Here is a 21,078-nt window from a genome sequence, read left to right as displayed (position 1 = left end):
CACTGCAAGCACAACAGCACAGCTGCCAATTCAAGCCTGGAATTTTTTGTTTCTTGCTGTTTGCACAGGTAAACGGTGCCCTTGGGCTCCTGGCCATTCCTGGGGAAATCCTCCTTGGGATGAGCAGTGGGGGTGCCAGGCTTCAACCCTGGGCACCCAAAACTGCTGCTGATGGGTTAGGAGGGTGGAAGAGACCCTGGGATGGGCAGCACCAGAGATGGGAAGACCCTGTGGATGGGCAGCCCCAGGGATGATGGGCAGCCCCTGGGATGATGGGCAGCCCCAGGGATGATGGGCAGCCCCAGGGATGATGGGCATTCCTGGAATGATGGGCAGCCCTTGGGGATGATGGGCATTCCTGGGAATGATGGGCAGCCCTTGGGGATGATGGGCATTCCTGGGAATGATGGGCAGCCCCAGGGACGATGGGCATTCCTGGGAATGATGGGCAGCCCCAGGGATGATGGGCAGCCTTTGGGGATGATGGGCATTCCTGGAATGATGGGCAGCCCCAGGGACGATGGGCATTCCTGGAATGATGGGCAGCCCCGGGATGGGCAGCGCAGTGAGCTCGATCGATGCCTGGTTCGTATGCTCAGAGGACCAAAATCAAATGTCATTATTTGTGAGGTTCTACTTGACTTCACATCCCCGGTGCAGAAAAGGCTTTATCGATCCCTTCACATGCAGGAGAAGGGCAATGGCAGAGCCTGACTGGAATAACCCCTCTGGCATTTCGCATTAGAACAATAGCGGCAGCTTTAGGCAGCTCAGGAATCCCAGGGCAGGCTCCCAACAGGCTGACAGCACAAAGGTTGATGTTATCAGCCCCTCTCCCACAGGCAAAGGGCGTTTTCCACGGTTTTTCCTTCGTTATTTTTCCCCCCTTCTTGCCTCGGTGCTCTTGGGAGGTCCAAGGGCTGTTCTGTGCTGGATGCTTTTGGTGGGAGGCAGAGAAAAGGAAATTTCCTTTCTGCTAGCTCTCATTCCTGCCTCCTCTATCCAGCACTACATTAGCAAATGCCTGAGGACTTGCTGCCTACTCTAAATTTATAGAAAACACCCATTTTTTACCTTTTCAGACCCCTGCTTTCAAAAACCCCCAGCATTTGACAGGTGGCTGCCAGTGAAAGTCCTGTGTGTTTTCACTGTCCAAGAGGGATCTCCCCAGATTTATCCTCAGGTTTATCCCCAGGTTTTCCCTCTGTTTTCCCTTTGCTCCTGCACACATGGCTATTTCCATCACTGCTGATTTTTGCTACAAGGAAAAAAAGGTGAACAAGAATGGAAAAGCTTTGATATCCAGCAGTCCTGGAGCAGCGGGGACTCAGCCCACGTGCAGGAGGCAGATTTTTTTCTGCCTCTATCAAACTGTTTAAAAATACAAACACATTTTTCAAGTCAGGCTTCCTTTCATCTCCCTCTGTCCCATTTATCACCTCTTGAATGTCAGAGATGTCAAATTGTGCAAACATGAGCCACCTATATGGATGGAAGGCAGGTAAACAGCTCCAAATAAGCATCCTGTGCAATCCTCAGGGAAAATGTCCCACAAAATGCTTACTCCCACTTGATTCTGTGAGTGAGCCTTCCCTTCATGCTTTAGAGAGACCACCCCCCCAAGAATCAAGAAATCCAGTTAATCCAGCAGAAAAGGCAGCACCAAGGTATCCTCCAGCACTGAGACAGACTACAAGACTTCCTGACAGGAATCAGACTAGAAAAAAAAAAAATTGCTTGGGGGTTAAAAAATAAACAAACAAAAGCTGGGAAGAACAGAACAGCACAATTCATCAGTGTGTCAGATGACAAGCCCTAATCCCAGGCCATAAGGCAGAGGATGCAGACCAGTAAGGGCACGCTGCTGTCATGGGAGCGGGGGATGACAGCAAACCTGTGTGCTGCCTGCATGGGATGTTTCCAGAGCAAATATTGCCAGTGCCAGATGGAGAGAGGAGCCCTCAGAGCCCTGCTCTGCTCTGCTAGGCTGGGCCTGCTGCAGGCTGTGTGTCCCTGGCAGGTTTTTATTGGTGTGTACATCCTTTATTGCTGAACCAACTCACACAGCTTTCCAGGTGAGGGGCCACATCCTCCCTCACCATCCTGCTCATCCCAAACAGGCACCAGATCCCCATTTTCCAGGAGCAGCATGAAAATGGGGTGCTGGCTGCTTTCATGAGATAATCCCATCTGAAAGTCAAACAAAAATGGGAATTAAACCCAGGGCAAGTTTACTGTATCGGTGATTTTCCACACAGTCAATTACCAAGGGAATTCTGAAAGGGAAAGGAGGGCTGGCTAAAGTCTGTCAAAACCATGAAATATTCCCCTACCCATAAAATAAACCTCTCCAAAATGTGCAGGCAGCTGTTTTGCCACATCTGGCAAACTTCAGCTCTCTTTCCAATGGATGTCAGGAAAACCACATATTCCAGGTCTGAGTGGGGACCCTCACACAGAGAGTTTCATATCTGGAAGTCTCACTGGATTCACAATGAGGAAAGACCTCTAAAGATCATACAATTAACAAATCCTCATTAGCTGGAGTTCTACTGGGATGGCAAGTCAACCTGACTGAACAAAGAGCCAACAGTCAGAATTCCAAACGCCACAGATGTGCATGGATTTATAGTTGTTTTTCAAATGGAATTAGCAAACAAAGTGCCCTTTTTGATTCCAGAGTCCAATATCAACACAGCTGGGAAGCCCAGTGATTGAAAGAGGGAACTGTGCTGTAAGGTGAGCTTAGAAACTCCTCCAGCAGGGCTGGGAGCTGCGGAGCTGCTCTGCATTCTGATTTATTTCTATTTTTAAACTTGCGAGGTTTGTAATTAATGGCTTGAAGACATGAGGAGAATTGGAACAAATCTCAGCCTCAGCTTCCTCTGCGTGTTGTTAATGGCTGCTCTGGCCACTAATGTGCTCCAATTTTCCCCACATCAAGCCCATGTGATCCAAGCTGCAGGAAAGAGAGTGGATTTGTAATCGTCTCTCTGATGTACAGGATAATTGCTGACTTTTATCAGACAGCAGTTAAACAAAGACTTGGAAAGAAATAAATATTCCTTAATTGCAGCACTGCCACTGCTCACAGTGGGAGAGCCTCTGGAAGGAGTAGCTGGTCCCCATTATCACTGTTCCACACTCAGACGTGCAGGAAGGAGTTGAGCTCCACGCAGGGGTTTATTTATTTCCCCACTGGAATGAGGGTATGTGCTTTTATCACCACGGAGAGCGAGGATTGCTGTGGGAATCTGCCACCCCTACACCCAAACACACACACACAGGAGCTCCCAGTTCCTCCCACCCAGGGAAAACCCTCCACGGGAGATAAACAGGTTTTACTCACACACAAGACAAATAAATGATCTCATTTTATCTGTGTGGAATTAGCACCGAGACAGAGCATAAAAAACATTTCTGGAGCCAACTTTCCTTTCCTGCCTGCTGCCTGTAAAACAAGCTTTAAATCCTGAAGCACTGCAGTCTGAAAAAAGACAAACACACACATTTACAGCCCTGAATGGAAATGACTCCCTTGGAGCTGACACTTCCTTCTACCCCCCAGGACATCCCAGTGAAAGAATCCCTGCACTTTTATATCCACAAATGTCACCAGCACTTAGCTCTGCACCTGTGATGCCTTGAGGACCTTCCATAAGTTCAAAAAAAAAAGCATAAAAAAATTAAATCATGCAAACAATCCCTCCCCAAGCCCAGGCTGCTGTCAGCTGGGCCTTGGTGCTCTGGGTTCCTGTCTGAAGGGATCTGCAGCAAGGCACACATGTGAAGCTGCCACTCAGCAAATGCCCCAGAGTTTAGGGCCAAGAAAGACACAAAAAGAAAAGGAAATAATAGTGCCTAACATCTAACTGTGAGGAGATTAGCCAGGAAATAAATATAATAAATAAAATGGTGTACATAGTGTGATGTGGGCTCACAAAAGTGCTGATAACAGATTAAACACATTTATTTCACTGGTTTCAACCACTGCTGTATTTTCCATTGTGCCTTTTCTACACCTTTCCTTTTCAAACATCACAAACCCAACAAACTCATCCCAGTTCCATTTCAATAATTCAAAATAGGTGTTTTGTGCCAGGAATTGTGAGACTCATGGTCAGTGTGGCACCAGACTTTCCCAGAATCACAGAATATCCTGAGTTGGAAGGGACCCACAAGGATCAGGGAGTCCAACCACAGGTGAACATCTAAAAGCTCAGATTCAGCAGGGAAGGTTTAATATTAAGAGGGATTAAGTGCTGATTAAAGGGAGCATCCCTCAGAACAACTTGGAATTTGCTCATTTTCCTCTCTTCATGCCTGATTTCAGGAGGGGGAGGTCCCGCCCCCTCAGTTTTTTTTAGGATCACAGAATTATTTAGGTTGGAATATCCTCTAAGATCATCAAGCTGTTCCCCAAGCACTGCCAAGGCCATCACTGACCCATGTCCCAAAGTGCCACATCCTGTTAAACAGGGGGGCTGGGACTCCACCAGCTCCCTGGGCAGCTGTGCCAGGGCTGGGCAGCTCTTTTGGGGCAGAAATATTCCTAATACCCCACAGAAATATTCCTGATACCCCACAGAAATATTCCTGGTACCCAACAGAAATATTCCTGATACCCCACAGAAATATTCCTGGTACCCAACAGAAATATTCCTGATACCCCACAGAAATATTCCTGGTACCCAACAGAAATATTCCTGATACCCCACAGAAATATTCCTGGTACCCAACAGAAATATTCCTGATACCCCACAGAAATATTCCCGGTACCCCACAGAAATATTCCTGATACCCCACAGAAATATTCCTGGTACCCCACAGAAATATTCCTGATACCCCACAGAAATATTCCTGATACCCATACCCCACAGAAATATTCCCGGTACCCCACAGAAACCTGCACAGCAGCTCTGGCAGCTCTGAGGAGACTGAAGCATGGTGACGTCCCCCAGTTTAAAGGGCTCTGTGCCCAGGATCCCAGGTCCCTGTGCCATTACCTTGCTGTGCTCCTCCCAGGAGTTGCTCCAGGTCCAGAAGTGAGCTTTGTAGAGCCCAGCTCTCACTGCCATCAGCTCATTGCCACGATAATAGAAAATGGGCCTGGAAGGAGAGCAGAGCTGCATGAGAAACACCAAGAGCCAGGGCCCAGCCTCCTGATAAGGGCCACAAACCCCTTAATGGCATCCCACTTCCCATGTGGATATCAGGCAGGAACAGGCTGCCTCCTAATAGTCTCCTCTGCAAGGTTTTCAATTAACATTTCTTAAAGTGTCGAGAGCTCACAGGGTGCAAGAATGAAACATTATCCAGCTTGGCTGCCAGTGATTGTTAATCCTTGAACTCCCAGCCCCTGGGATTTCCTCTGGAGCGTGGCGGTTCCAGTGTCAGGCAGCTCTCAACTGCCTGCCTGCCTGCCAGGGAAAAGGGGATTCAGGGGCTCTGGGATGCTCAGGCTGCTCTGCCCAGCCCTGCCACGGAGCTGGCAGTGCCACACAGGCAGGGTGGAGCTGGCAGTGCCACACAGGCAGGGTGGCCAGGAGGACACCAGATGCCGGCGTGTTCTGGATGACATCTCTGAGAAACTCCACATGGAAAAAGCTGGCAGCCAGACATGCTGTGGTTTTAATTCCTCTCCATTTTTTCCCCCCAAACCTCACTTTGCAGCATGTAAACACGCTGCTAAAGCTGCACTTGCTCCCAGAGGTTTCCCTAATTAATAATTCATCCAGGAAATGCATCTCACTCGCTGCATCTGTGCTGCTCCCTGGGCATCCCAGCAGCATTCCTGCTGGTTTTCCCTACAAAACACTCCTGGTTTTTGGGGGAAACAGCACAAAATTTTACTGGAAGGGACTATCTGCAGGAGAGGGGGTTGATTTGTTGGTGCAGCTCCTCTGTCCAGCTCTTTTAACAGCACGCAAGGGTGAAGCTGTTTGTCACTGTCAGGGGGAACCTTTGTCTTTCCTTCTCAGATGCCACTCCAAAACCAACTCACTCTGGTGATGCCACCTGCAAAAACCTGTCCTTAAATGCAAGGTGAAATTTAAATATCCCTGCGTGAATGACAGGAGTGGCCTCAGAGCTCTTTTAGCCTCAGTAACAATGAGCCTCCCTCCTTTGTCACCAAGAGGAACAAAGGGAAAACAACTTTGTCACCAGGAACAAAGGGGAAACAACTTGGTCCCCAGGAACAAGGGGAAGCAGTTCCCAGAAAATCCCATTCCTGCATCCTTAATGCACCTGGAAGGGAAATTAAGGCAGCAAGAGAATCCTGCCAAAGTGCAGCACCAGATCTAAGCCAGTGCCATCATCAAAACCTCCCAAAAATATTCCACACAGCACTCCAGTCTCCTTTTCCTTGCCATCAACAGCCAATAATGATCAGTTATTATGTGCCCTCCTGACTAAAAGTTTTAAGTTTTTCCTTGTAAAAAAATACATTTTCTATTCTGAAGGAGGATTCCAGCTTGTACTCAATATTCTGATATAAATTATTTCTTTTTCCCATTCACTTTTTCCTTTTTAAGCTTAAAAGAACAAAAAAACCTCTGCATTTCCTGGCAAGTTTTTGGGGGGCTGTGAAAATTTTGTCCTGGTCATGTCTAGGGAAAAAAAAAAAGGAAATAAAAAAAGAAGGGGAAAAAAAAGGGAAATAAAAAAGCCACAACGTGCTTTGAATGACTGTTATTGTAACACAAGCAAGAGGTTGGTGACTGCACTGAAATTCCCCTTTAAAACAACAAAGAAACTTTCCAGACTTTCAGAAGATGGGCCAGGCTGGGTTGGAGGCTGTGTTTGAGGAACCTGCAAAGCTCCTGTCAGGTAACACTCAGGTGTGCTCCTTGCTTAAGAGGCACAAAAGGAATTTCACAGCACAAAGGTTCTCATCCAAGAAGGAAGAGTTTCAAAAATGTTCTCCATGCATAAATTTCCTTGCTATCTCCCAAAGAATATGACTGCAGTCAGATTTCCCAGGCTGCCAAATCCCTCACTAAAACCCCAACTCCAAGACCCCTCCTGACCTCTGACACTTCCAATAAAATATTTGTTGGCAGGATTTGCTGTCAGACCTTGGTGCCTGTGCCCAAGAACTGACAGCACATAGAGATTCCAGGTCTTTCACCCAAATCTATCCCTACAGAAGCACTCCAGGACTTTGGGAGGAGGATTTTCCTGGTGTTTCCAGGTCCTCTGCAGCAGCACAGCCTTCCCCTCCCAGCTGTGCAGCAGGACAAGGACCCAGCACACTCTGGGCAGCTTTTGCAGTGATAAATAATGGATTGTCCCCAGCCAGGCTCCAGTTCTCAGGCTTTTATCTCCCCTCCTGCCATATGTTGTTCCAGGGATCCCTGCTAACCCTGTGACATTTTCATCTGTCCCCAGACTCCAGTGTATGGCAACATGCCACATGTCAGGAATTCCCAGCTCAGCCTGTTCCAGCAGAGCAGCAGCTCAGGGGCAGCTCTGCTGCTGCCTGCACTCAGCTCCCATTAAATACTCGTGAGCTGGTGATAAAAACCCAGCCCCAAACCTGGCATCCCTTCAGGCAGGAGCGGGCTGGGATAATCACTGACCTGTCAATGAGCTTGCCCTGCAGGATGACAGGTAAAAGGTCGATGCCATCAATCTGTCTGTCACTGGGAGGCTGCAGACCCGCCAGGGAGAGGCTGGTGCTGAACAGATCCATCACACTGCCCAGCTGACGGCTGACCTGCAACCAAAAAGCAACAGGAACACGTCTGCAAAGAGCCCTTCAGGAAAATCTGTGTGGAAACAGGTTCCCTCCAAAGCAGCCTGAAAACATCTCCCTTTACACTGCTGCAGCCACCAGTAAACTCCTCTGAAAACCATAAAGCAAAAGAAACAATCCCTGTTTCTCCACTTCCAGGGAGAATTTGCATTTTTTATTCTTTTTTCCATTTTGCTCTCCCTCTCCTCACTCCTGTGCATCCCTTTTCCAGGAGTGTGCTCTGTCACAGGGCTCAACTTAATTTAGCAAATTCCAGCTCATTTGTGGATTGAAAAATCAGCACTTACACCAAGGGAAAAGAAGTCCTTGATTTGTTCCCTTCTCCAGGTCATCTCTGGAGTCCAGAATACCCTGAGAGAGTTCCCAGAAAGCACAGGGATAGATGGATAATAAGAAAAAGAGCCTGATGACTTCATCTGCAAACCATTTCCAACAATTCAAGAACTGTAAAGTTGTGGTATTTTTAGTCCATATTTTAATAAGGGAGAAAAACATCTGGGTTTGGCTTCAATGGAGATGTGCAAGGGTTTTTTTCCCCTCTCTTTCCTTACTTGGAAGCCATACTCATCTCTATGCTTTTAATTATTTATATTTTAAAACCCTCCAGAGTCTGCTCTGCCTGATTCTTTGTGAGCCTTTGCTCCCTCCCCGATGGTGGGAACTGTTGCAGGGTGTTTAATTAGTCAGTGACACACTCATTTAGAGCAGATGCTGCCACATCAGGAGCACCAGCATGTACCAGCACAAGATGTGACAGGAAAAGAGCATTTTCAGCCCCAGCACTTGTTGGGAAACAAGAAACCATTGGGTACGACCCCACAGCTGTGAGCCCCAAAGCACTTTCTGACCAAAATCCAAGTCCAATCCCAACAGAACAATGTTGGGACTATCAAAGACCTTTTACCTCTGATTCTACTCACAAACAGACCCCCAGCCCCTAAGCTGACACAAATTATTTAAATGCAACAAATGATGACACGATAAATGAATTTTTCTGAGATGCTGGCTCAAAAATAAAGGGGAAAAAAAAGGGATACTAAACCTTGTATTAAGAGGCTGGGCTGAACAAAGTGAACACAAAGGAAGAATTAAGAAATTTAAAAAAAAGAACTGGAGAAAGCAACATGCAGGGGCCTAATTACAAGTTTAACATTACAATATCACATTACTTGATTACAGTCATTTCAATTTTTAATGGCTTTCATTCATCAGGAGGTGTTGGCAGGAACACATCTTATTAAAGCTGCATGCAAGAACCCTGCCACAATTCCTTGGGAGGAAACAAAGTGCAGAGCTTGAAGCACAGGAGGGAACCTGGCTGTGCAAATCCTTGGGAAAGCAGCTGGATCAGCTGCCCATGACCAACAGGGCCCTCAGTTCAGGATTTATCCATGATTTATCCACGGCCACAGCCTGGGAAAGGTCCTGCTCAGCCTGGCCTGGGGACAGCCACAAAGGGAGACCTTTCCCAGACAAGCTGGGGCTGCCCCAGCTCTGGAAGTGCTCAAGGCCAGCTTCGATGGGGTTTGGAGAACATTTATTCTTTATTTTAGGGCAGCCTTTTCCTCTCCTTAAAATGATTTTAATCATCCACTCCCAGCTCCAGCAGGGCCATCCCAGAGCACGGGGCACAGGATGGTGTCCAGGCACTTCTGGGGTGTCCATGAGGGATCTCCACATCCCCTCTGGGCACAGAGGAGAGCTCTGCCTCATCTCCAGGTGGAACTCCATGGGATCATGGAACTCCCTGGTGACACGGCCAGGGTCCCTCTGAGCCCTGTCCCTGCATGAGGACATGGCTGAGCTCCCTCTGAGCCCTGTCCCTGCACAAGGACATGGCTGAGCTCCCTCTGAGCCCTGTCCCTGCACAAGGACATGGCTGAGGTCCCTCTGAGCCCTGTCCCTGCACAAGGACACAGCCAGGGCCCCTCTGAGCCCTGTCCCTGCACAAGGACACAGCCAGGGTCCCTCTGAGCCCTGTCCCTGCACAAGGACACAGCCAGGGTCCCTCTGAGCCCTGTCCCTGCACAAGGACACAGCCAGGGCCCCTCTGAGCCCTGTCCCTGCACAAGGACATGGCTGAGGTCCCTCTGAGCCCTGTCCCTGCACAAGGACACAGCCAGGGTCCCTCTGAGCCCTGTCCCTGCACAAGGACACAGCCAGGGTCCCTCTGAGCCCTGTCCCTGCACAAGGACATGGCTGAGGTCCCTCTGAGCCCTGTCCCTGCACAAGGACACAGCCAGGGTCCCTCTGAGCCCTGTCCCTGCACAAGGACATGGCTGAGCTCCCTCTGAGCCCTGTCCCTGCATGAGGACATGGCTGAGCTCCCTCTGAGCCCTGTCCCTGCACAAGGACATGGCTGAGCTCCCTCTGAGCCCTGTCCCTGCACAAGGACACAGCCAGGGCCCCTCTGAGCCCTGTCCCTGCACAAGGACATGGCTGAGCTCCCTCTGAGCCCTGTCCCTGCACAAGGACATGGCTGAGCTCCCTCTGAGCCCTGTCCCTGCACAAGGACACAGCCAGGGCCCCTCTGAGCCCTGTCCCTGCACAAGGACACAGCCAGGGTCCCTCTGAGCCCTGTCCCTGCACAAGGACATGGCTGAGCTCCCTCTGAGCCCTGTCCCTGCACAAGGACACAGCCAGGGTCCCTCTGAGCCCTGTCCCTGCACAAGGACATGGCTGAGGTCCCTCTGAGCCCTGTCCCTGCACAAGGACACAGCCAGGGTCCCTCTGAGCCCTGTCCCTGCACAAGGACACAGCCAGGGTCCCTCTGAGCCCTGTCCACAGGGCTGAGGCTGGGCCATGAGCAGCTCCCAGCCCCAGAGGTTCCTCCCTGGGCTCATTCCCACCTGCAGAGCTGCAGAAGGAGCAGCTCCAACCCCTCCTGCTCCCCCCACCCAGCCCCTGGCTGAGCCCTTTTGTAATCAGAGCTCTCACAATTTCTCCATCTAATCCAAAAATCACTTTTCCTGTTGTGGCTCCGTCCCAGCACCTCAATCTTTTGATAAGAGGCAATCGCTGACCCCGAGCTCGTGCCTTTAATGTCACCTCATTTATCCAGAGCGTGGGGACACTCCTGGGGGGCCAGCACGCTCCCCTTGTCCTGGCCCTTATTAACCAGCACCAGATGTAGATGACTCTCTTTAATCATCCAATTACGTTTCTGCTCTCAGACAACATTTTTGCCGTGAAGCAGAGAAAACTTCTTAAGGAAATTAAATGCCCATGCCACAGCCACTTGGATTTATCTGTGCTCTGCAGCAGCACATTGAAGAAGGAAAAAGGAAAAAAAAAAAAAAAGGTTAACGTTTATATAAAACTTTGAAGTATTTTCAGAGAAAAATTTAAAAAAAAATTCCATTTTTCTCCTGTCAACAGGGCTCTTTCATTCTAGTTGCCTTTCTCTTTTATTTATTTCATTTTTTTTTCAAGAAAAGAAAAAGAAAAATCCAGAGAGGGCAACAGCCCAGAGAAAATAAATAATATATAAACGGAGGGAGATCAGATATTGCTGTATCAGTGAGGAACAGCCGGTATTACGCACGTAAGGACGGATTTTTTCCCCCCTCCTTCCCCCCCTTCTTTTTAATAAACTCTCAGTATCCACACAACGTCTTTAAGAAAATGAAATCCTTTTGCTGTGGGCCACGGCGCTGGAAGAAATAGTCCCCAGTGCTGTTATCAGTGCTTTCAAGCTTTAACTCTGAATCAAAGGCGACAATTAATAAAGTCGCCCCCGCCAGGAATGGAAAGGAGGAAAGCTAAATATTTGAAACTGGGTGAACAAATGTCAGGGTGTTTTTAAATAAAATCCTTTTACAGTTATCACAGCGAGCAGACCTGATATCCCTGTCTAATTCAATTTCAATTTGCGCCCCATGGGAGATAGGGAAGAAAAGGTTGCAATGCTGTCTTTGGGTTGATATGTTCTTTTCTCCTTCAGGAAGCAGGCACGAGAGAGGAAGGGGAGGAGGGCGAGGGGAGAGAGGAGGAGGATTCAAATACCAATAGAATATGATTTTTTTTTTTTTTTCCAGCTGGATCCTTCCAGAAGGCAGATGTGATGTGGGGAATGTTGAAACGCTGATTTGTTGTGAATTCACCTGGAAAACGGAGCCGAGGAGGGAAGTGCAGCCAGGCTGTTTGTGTGGGAATAAATATTCCTGGTGGGGAGCAGAACTCACTGAGTGTTGATGCCAAGAGCAACACACACTCCTGAGGCATCTTTCCCCTCCAAAAACCTGCAAACCAGCCAACTGCACCAATTATCCCCAGCTCCACGGAGAGCCTGGCAGGTGCTCCCACCCTGCCCCTCACTCCTTGTGTTTAGACCCTGCTGCTCCTGTATTTTTATTAAAAGAATGTGCCCTTTAATAAAAACAAAACCCCCCAGCCTTATGGATCAATAAAATTATTAACAAACTGCCAGGTGGAATCATGGAATGGTTTGGGTTGGAAGGGACATGAAAGCCCATCCAGTGCCACCCCTGCCATGGCAGGGACACCTTCACTGTCCCAGGTGCTCCCAGCCCTGTCCAGCCTGGCCTTGGGCACTGCCAGGGATGCAGGGGCAGCCCCAGCTGCTCTGGGCACCTGTGCCAGGGCCTCAGACCCTCACAGGGAGGAATTCCTACCCAATATCCCACCTAACCCTGCACTCTGGCAGTGGGAGCCATTCCCCCCTGTCCTGGCACTGTCTGCCCATATCAAAAGTCCCTTTCCCTCCTTCCCAAGGCACTGCAAGGCTGCAGTGAGGTCTCCCTGGAGCATTCCCATCAGCAGACAGAGCTTTCCACACAATAACTGGATTTCAGTGGCCAGAGACACAAACTCTCCTTTCCTGGCTGCAGCTGTTCCACTTTAAACAGCTCCTGGCCCTTCCCTTGCTCCTCAAGCCCCTGCCCTGGGAGCAAACCCAGCACAGGAAGGACTTGACCCTTTGGCTTTGTGCTGAAGTTCAGAACTCCCAAACCTTCGCTTCCTTCAACTCTGGACCAGTAGGAGCAATGAGAAGCAGCTTTCCCACATTTCACAGCTACCCTGAGTGCACTGGGGCTGAGCAGGTAAATCTCCTCCAGAGGATGGTGCAGCTACAGCAAGGTACAGAAAAAAAAGCCAAAAATGCAGTGGTGGACACAAGTCTCTCACCTGTGGTCAGGGCTGCTGAGGAGCAGTGCAGGAGCCTCGAAGGCAAGAACACAAGCAGAAAACACAGGTGAGTTTCTATCACAGTTCCTGAGCAGCACATAAGGAGGATTTGAGGCTGAGCACATGCTTAAGGCTGACACTGGCATGGTGGAGGAGAAATTTTGGGTGCATCCCAAAATCTGGGAGCTCCAGGCACAGCTCAGCTGCCCAGCCCACCCTGCACACACAGCAATGCCTCTTCCCAGGAATTCCAGCAGCAGCTCCCAAAATCTACCTGGGAGAGAGGTCCCAGCCAGGCAGAAAAGAAGCAGGCACAAGGATTTTTCTCTCCTCCTGTTCTTAATTATCCTCAGACTTACTACAATGGAAAGAATTTTTAAATTTGGGCATTTTCTCGTCCCCATTTATAATGCATGTTTACTTTTAGCACATTATTTAGTTTGGACTCAGCAAACAAAACACTCAGCTGCAGTTTCATGTTCTCCCTTGCTAGCCCAGGGCTGTTGTACTTGGCTTGCAAAGGCTTTATGGAAATGTTTAAATTTAAACAAAACGACTGTTTTCATTTCAAATTAGAAAAATAATAAACCATCCTTGGTAGGTTTGGTGAACTCTGGAAAAATAATGAAACCAAACCACCCTCCTGCCCTCAGCTGCAGATCTGAGCTGCCTCATGGTCCCTCCTAAATGTAAATGATAAATTATCATTAGCCTGCCTCAATTAAACCACCCCAATGGAATGCAACCTCCACAAATGTTTTATTTATGACCAGTTTGCAGGCTGGAGCAGCCCAGCTAATGAAGGATCACTTTCTGCAGGGCTCAGGGATGCTCACCAGGGGGAGGGGGCTCTGCTGTCCCTGGGATCCTGCAGCAGGACTGATTGCATCCTTCTGTAATGAGAGCTGGGACAAGGGGGGCTGGCAGTGCCACTGGGGGGTTATTCTGAAGTGATCACATCTGCATTTGTGTACAGGCAGCACACAGCAATCGTGTGGTGTCTGAACCTCCCTGAGTGGGACTTTCATCAAGCACCAAAGTGAGAGATGGGAGGGTCAAACCCCTCGGTACCTCAGGGCATGGGGAATGGGGAGCAAATTCCTGCTCTGTATGCTCCACTTTGTTCAGACACATGAGAAATATTGAGGTCCAAAAGAGTAAAGAGGTTTAAAAGAGCAAGAAGACAAGAGCAGAGCCTCACAGCAAAACCGAGCACAAATTTTAATGCAAATTTGCATTAAAATGGCACAGCTGTCTGGGGCAGCAGCTCCTTATTCACACAAACACCTGGGCTTGGGGCATGGTAAAAGTGTGAAGCAGAGCCCCCCGAGCCCAGAAGGAGCCCTCCATCCCTGCAGCCCCCCAGGCACAGACTCACCCCTCCTGCAGGGATGTGGCCGGGCCACCAGGCGATGGCCGGCTCCCTCATGCCACCCTCGAAGGTGGTTTGTTTGCCGCACAGGAAAGGCCCATTGCTTCCTCCTAGGGACAGAAAAACAGCCTTAAACCCCACAAAACACCAGCATTTCACAGGACACTCTCACCCAGGCTGGTCTGAAATGAATTCTCATTTCTGCATGGATGCTTCTGCAAAGGACATGGCCAGAGTTGGATTTTTGTCATTATTTCCTTGTTTGTTGTGTTGTGTTTGTGGGTTTTTTTTCAATATCCATTTGTGATGAAATTTTAGGAGTGTCTTTTCAGCACAGGGAGACGGTGACAGTTAAACACACCTTGCTATAAACAACCAAATGAAAATCAAACCCCAAACAAACAGGAAATACCTCACTGGTGTTCTCCTTTCCTCTAAGGGTGTTAACTGCTGTCTGTAACCAAAGGAAATCTGACACTTTCAGGCAGAAATAGCATTTTTTCATAATGATTTTAAATTTTATTGTACCAGAACAATATTAGATGAAGGTGTAAGAAAGAGAAAAATAATCCTGCATTCCCTGAATGGCCACTCAGAGATGGCCAGGGCTTTGCAGGAATATCTGGAGTTTTCACCCAGCCCTGGAGCTCAGCTGGCCAAGGAACAATCAGGGAGGTCTCATAACTGATTCCAGGTCACACAAAGTCAAAGCCAGTGGCTGAGCTGAAATCAGAACTCAGGTTACTCCCTGCTCTGTGGTTCAATAACCACAAGCCAAGCCTGGCTCCAAAGAGAAGAGAGCAGGTTCTAAAATCAATCTGCAGTGATTTGTTACAGAGAAACCATCACTGAAACAAAAGAAAATTTGTTAGCTAACAAAACTCGTTTCTCTTCTTGATATTTTTCATGAGAGCAAAAGAATGAGGGACTCTTGAAGTCTCTCTAATTGCTCAGAAGGCTGAAATATGCATTTGGCAGATGGAGAGTAAACACCCTGCTAAGTTACTGAGCCTGGCTCCCAATAAATTACAGAATATTCCCTCCCTGACAGTGCAAATACACACAGGTAACAGCAACACTGGGGCAGGAAAAATTCCATTTGGCCAAGGACACCTCCTCCAACAGTGACCAGAAGCACTGCACATAAATTACTCCAAACATAAATACTCTGTCTTTTGAGGCTTCTCCTACCTCATAACACAGACTCCACACACAGGGCTTTTTTCTCCTCAGAGAGAGATTAAAGCCTTGATTTCCCAAGGCCAGGTTGGTTCAGCTGAGCCTCACCTTGCTTGGGAGCTGAAATGAGAGCAGCCCCGTTATCAGAGGTGAAGAACACAAAGGTGTTCTCACTGATGCCCAGCTGCTGGAGGTGCTTCAGGATTTTCCCAATGCTGTCATCAATCTCCCTCACAGCATCCCCATACCTGAGGCAAAAAGAGATGAAAACACTCAGAGCAGCAAAAAAGGGTCAGCACAATGAGTTCAGTGATTGAATTTGTACCTGTGCTGCAAAAATCCTTCTCATGCATCAGGTTTTCTGCTGCCACTGCAAACCTTTGTGTCTCTGGCCTGCAGAGAGCAGCCCTTGGGTACTGAGGGTCAGGGTTTGCTCAGGTGTGAGCCTTGAACTCTTGGACAGAGGAATTCAGCCATAAAATTCACAAACAGAGGCAAACCCACCTCGCCACAGACTGGGAGGTAATAACATGGCTTTCCTTACGGTTAGGAACTCTTTGAAGCAACACTCCCAGTGTCTACAGAGCTCTTTGCCTCCTCCAAACTGCATTTTTAGGGGTGTTTTCTATTTGCTGGTCCCATTTATAGGCTTTTAAAGAGGCACTGATCATACAAAAGCCTCCTAAAAATTCATCTGTGCCACAGGCAGCATTTCACTCCTCACACAACTGGCACAGGAGCTCAGAGCCCCCCTCTTCCCCCTGGGGTCATGTGAGCTTCCCTTCAGATTAAAGCCAAATTATGAAACAACAATTCAAGCAAATAATGCATTTCAGCACACACACACACTTGAGGAGTGATCCATGCCTTGGATCTACCAAGCACTGCTCAGGTTGGCTGTGGCAGCTGCAGGAGGAATTCATTAAAACAACCCCAAAAAGCAGAACTTACAGCCCTCTCTGACTCGTGCCCAGGAACTGTTTGGAGGCATAAACAGGAGCGTGGGTAGCATCAATTGCCCAGTATAAAAAGAATGGCTGCTGGCTGGCCTGCTGCTTGCTAATAAAATCCAGAGCTTCCTGTAAACAACAATAAAAATGAATTTATCCTCTGCCGTCAAAATTTCTCCAAAAAAAATAAAAGCAGAAAGTCACCTTGGCTTAGAAACCAGCACTAAAATAATACCTGCAGGTAGAGCTGAGTCAAGTTGGATTCACCTGTCTTCAGATTAATTTTGAAGTCTTCATAGTATCTTAAGATAAAAGGAATCAGAGAAGGGAAAAAATCAATCCTAAGGAATAAACATCAGAAATAGGATTTTTTCCCCTTTTATGGATTTTTTTCCCCTTTTATGGATTTTTTCCCCTGTGTAAGGAGGTGACAAACAAGTCATAGTTACTCTTCAGATATTAGAAATATGTCACCATAATTGTTCTTATGGAAGAAAGCGGTGACAGAGCTTGATGCAAATTAATGACTTCAAGTTTTGGACAAACCTCAGGGACTGGCCTTTTGCTGTAGGGGGCAAAATGCTTTAAAATCTCCTGGTGATTCATAAAGAGCTGGTTGAAATGTGAATAAAATTTCAGAAGCACACAACTTTCAGTGAGACAGAGAAATGCTGGAAGCAGAACTTGGGCTGCTTCGGAAACATTATTTTAGAGGGCAGAGAAGGGCCTGGGGACGTGCTCAGGGGAGTTACAGCAGTGAAATGAGACAACAGCAGAGTGAAAAATGAATGGACAAGAAGGGCCCAGACTGCAGACTGGGAGCAGGGATGGAGCTATGCAAACACACAAAATGTTATTCCAAACAGGAAGAGAAGGAACAAAGAGGTCTTTCAGTACAGAATGGGAGCAGCTTCCAAGAGTGGAAGCCTTTAGGGTGCCAGGGATGAGCAAACAGCTCTGGGAGGGCAGCTCCACATCCCTGCACCATCCACTGGACACTTCCAGGCTGGTCACAGTGTTGGGACCTTTATGAACCACAGAACCAGGGGATCCCAGAATGGCCTGGCTTGGATGGACCCCTGAAGCCCATGCAGGTGGGAAATGGCAGCAGGGAGAGCCCAGAGCAGCCCAGAGGCAGCCCAGGAGCTGGGTTATGTAGGAGTGATGGGGGTAGGATGGTGGGGATGGACAGAGATGAGAGATCTCTGGAGCCAGGTCAGGAATTTGGGGTTTTTGCAAAGGGCCTGGGTGCAGGGCCCTGCTGGGAGCTGCCAAACACAGCTGGAGCAGGACTGAGAGAGAGAAAGAGAGGGGTAAAGAGAGAGAAGGCAAGAGTGTGGTAAAGAGGATGAGAGAGTGAGGTTCCTGTTACAACACCATAAATCATCTTCTGTGTTGAATATTCTAATTCTCACTAACCAATCTAGTACAAGATAAAAATCCTATAGCATTTACATACAGCCTATAAGAATCATTACATTACCATCCTGTGTTACATTTTAAACCCTAAAAACTCCTCTTTGGGCCCCTTCTGCCAAGCTGTAGGGTCTGCTCTGACCCTTGGAGCTGTCTGCAAGCAGAGGGTGTTGTTTCATCAGAAGGGGTTCAGCTGGCCACACCATTGTTTTCCAGTTGTTCAGTAACTGAGGGATCTCAAAGCTTGCTTTCATTTCAGTCTCTCTATATTCTCACAATCTTTTGCCAGGCAATGACATTTATAAGCTCTCCTGCTTCCCTTGCCCACAGTTACCTGCCAGCCACGTCCCAGTCCCTGTACACGGGGATGTTGGGGCGCTCGGAGCTGTCCTAGGGCCCAAAGTGGCAGTTTGGGGACCCAAACCACTCCCTAAAAACTCCTCTTTGGGCCCTTCTGCCAAGCTGTAGGGTCTGCTCTGACCCTGGGGCCTGTCTACAAGCAGAGGGTGTTGTTCCATCAAAAGGGGATCACCTTCAGTGGCCACACCATTGTTTTCCCGTTGTTCAGTAACTGAGGTATCTCAAAGCTTGCTTTCATTTCAATCTCATTTATGGTTTCCATATTCTCACAATCTTTTGCCATGCAATCACATTTACAGGGCTGTCCTGCTTCCCTTGCCCACAGTTACCTGCCAGCCATGTCCCAGTCCCTGTACACGGGGATGTTGGGGCGCTCAGTGCCATCGTAGGGCCCGAAGTGGCAGTTTGGGGACCCAAACCACTCATCAAAGCCGTGCCTCAGGGGGTGGAACTGGGGCCTGTGCCCCAAGTGCCTGGCAAGGAAAACAGCAGGTCAGAGCTAAAATCCTACTGCAGAGCAGCCACACATCATCAGCTCATCAGAACAGCATGCAAGAACACAGTGTCTGCCTAAGAAATCAAAACTCAAAGCATTTCAATCACATAAATGACTCCAGAGCAGTGTCTTGAGCCCTCTCACACTTGTTGCAAGCACAGCCATGCAGACTCACCCCAGTGCTCACTTATATTCCATTTTATTTACTCTCCAATCACTGTTTTCCATTTTTTCCTTCCACTGGTGTCTTCTCCCATGCTGTCTGATGATCAGCACTGATGGACTACACTGCCCCAAACCACTGCAGAGATCACATAATGTTTCACTTAAGGATTCTGATCTATGACAAGTCCCTTTCATCCCACTGAGCTGTAAAAACACAAGGCAGAGCTCATGAAATGCACCATTCCATCCTCATCCCCTTTATGGAGCGTTCACGCTGCCAAAATGGTACAAAGAGACCTGAATGGAAATGAAATGAGGTTTTTGTGTGCACATGTGGACATAAAACACATTTAGCTACTCCTGATGACAGCTCCTCTCTACTGTGCAGCTTGAAAATCCTCCATCCTTAACTTCCAGATGAGGCTCCTCTCTAATCTCCAGGTTTTGTGCAGCAAATTCTGCATTTCCTGCATTTATAGCACCTTGAAGACAGAGAATCCTCATGCTCTCTGTCTCTAAAGGGGATTTTGGTAGCTCAGTGTTTATTTAACCATTCCATCTTCCCCTCACGAGCCTGGATCTGCCCCTGTCCACTTTGTGCATCCCCCTCTGCACCTTCTGAGCATAAAGGGCATAAAATGCATAAAATGCATTCCCTTGGAGTTACTCTGAGCTGTTCCAAGGTGAGTTATTACAGAAAGAATCCTCATTTCAGCTCTGGTTACAGCTTGCTGATGTAACTGCCACTGCAGGTCTGACCTGCAGGATTCCACCCTTTCCCTTTTGTAGATGTGGGAACACAAAGTTTTTCCTGGCTGTTCCTACAACAGGGCAGATGGAAAAACACCTTATCCTACAAAAGCCCTAAAAGAACTTACAGGGACATTAAACAGTGACTGAGATCCAGATCAGTCTCTGCATCTTACAGCACAAAAATCAGAGATTTAATGAAACACAACAAATTCCACACTGGTCATGGAAAATACTTGACTTGCAAACTTATAATTAAACCATGGAATTTGAAACAATAAGAAAATTATCTGCTGGAAAACCTCAGTGAGGCCAGGATGACACTCCAGTTTTACCCAGCATTTCTTCACACCTTTCCAGCCCTGACCAGAAGTTTTTGGATGCACAATAATGCCCTGCACATTCCTACTTATTCCTATTCCTGCTAACAGCTGCAGGTCCTTCCAGATTTGCTTTTTTTTTTTTTCCAAGGAACTGGCACCAATCTGCATTTGCCTTGTTTATTCCTTTTCCCTGAGTGTATGAATTTCCATTTATTAGCACTGAACTGCAGCTGATTGCACCCAGCCCACTGAGCTGATCCCTCAGGGCCATTCTCCTGCCTGGATTTGTGCTGATAAATAATTCACTGTCTTAGGGTGCTTTGCTTTCCTCCCAGCTCCAGCAGGTGAATCCAACCACAATTCCAAGTCAGCCTTCTCTAACTTATTAATGAAACTGATAAAGAAATTCCTGTTACTTTCCACAGGAACTCAGTTCATTTATAAAGTCCCAAAATATAGTAAGAGTCAAAGATAAAAACCACGTTAGGTGCTCAAGGCAAGTTCCAGCAGAATATCCTGGTGTTTTCTGATCAAATAAGTGGTGTGAGGTGTGGATAAAAGCCCAGAGTTGAGGAGTTTATAAATACAAAAACACACATAAAACCTCCTCAACTCTTTGTATGAATACACATGTAAGCATTTGTAATGGGAACACTCAGGAATTGATCCCAGCAGGGGGAAGATCCACCACGCTTTCCAAACTTGGACATTTGAGCTTCAAAACAGTTTTTTTTTTCCCTGTAATTCTGTTTTTATTGCTGCTCCTTCCCAACACACACAGAGTGAAATCTCAAAGCAAGACACCTCCAAATAAATTTACCATTTGCCAATGATCTTATTGGTGTAACCAGCTTTCTTCAGGAGCTCTGGAAGCAGTAATTCAGAATCTGGGATTCCTCCTACTATGTCCTGTGGTGTGTATGCTGTGGAAAACAAATCAAAAACACCTTTCTGACTCTCCAAAATACTACAGCACACAGCTCATGTACTGGATCAGAAACAGCAACTCATGTGGAGTCCCAGCAATGCCATTCCTTGGAAGTCCTCCCATGGGATGGAGAGAATAAATTGATGCAGGGAGACCAAAGGGATATTTCCACCCACTTGTGCATGAGGGTAAATAATAAAGGGAGCTGCCATCCCAGAGTGGAGGTGAGACC

The 21,078-nt window shown here is 47.8% G+C and overlaps 1 protein-coding gene across 2 annotated transcripts in view; it reads right to left on the bottom strand.

Moving 5' to 3' along the window:
• The window catches only part of GALNS (galactosamine (N-acetyl)-6-sulfatase), a 95,492-nt gene that overhangs the window by 69,938 nt on the left and 4,476 nt on the right, over positions 1-21,078 (bottom strand). For both annotated transcript variants that reach the window (XR_008482721.1, XM_054269435.1), the window contains exons 4-11: positions 20,739-20,841; positions 18,514-18,657; positions 16,644-16,710; positions 16,410-16,537; positions 15,567-15,706; positions 14,286-14,389; positions 7,584-7,720; positions 5,007-5,109 (exon numbers count right to left, since the gene is read on the bottom strand). Coding sequence is in view for 1 of the 2 variants with exons in the window: in XM_054269435.1 (XP_054125410.1) it covers positions 5,007-5,109; positions 7,584-7,720; positions 14,286-14,389; positions 15,567-15,706; positions 16,410-16,537; positions 16,644-16,710; positions 18,514-18,657; positions 20,739-20,841 (926 nt within the window). In the remaining variant the exon portion in view is untranslated. The remainder of the gene's footprint in view (positions 1-5,006; positions 5,110-7,583; positions 7,721-14,285; positions 14,390-15,566; positions 15,707-16,409; positions 16,538-16,643; positions 16,711-18,513; positions 18,658-20,738; positions 20,842-21,078) is intronic.

The sequence above is a fragment of the Melozone crissalis genome, unplaced genomic scaffold (genome assembly GCF_028551555.1).
Source record: "Melozone crissalis strain CALT ecotype California unplaced genomic scaffold, PUWL_Pcris_2 ptg000007l_1, whole genome shotgun sequence".
In the NCBI taxonomy this organism is placed as follows: Eukaryota; Metazoa; Chordata; class Aves; order Passeriformes; family Passerellidae; genus Melozone; species Melozone crissalis.
This window is presented reverse-complemented; position numbering and strand designations above follow the sequence as displayed.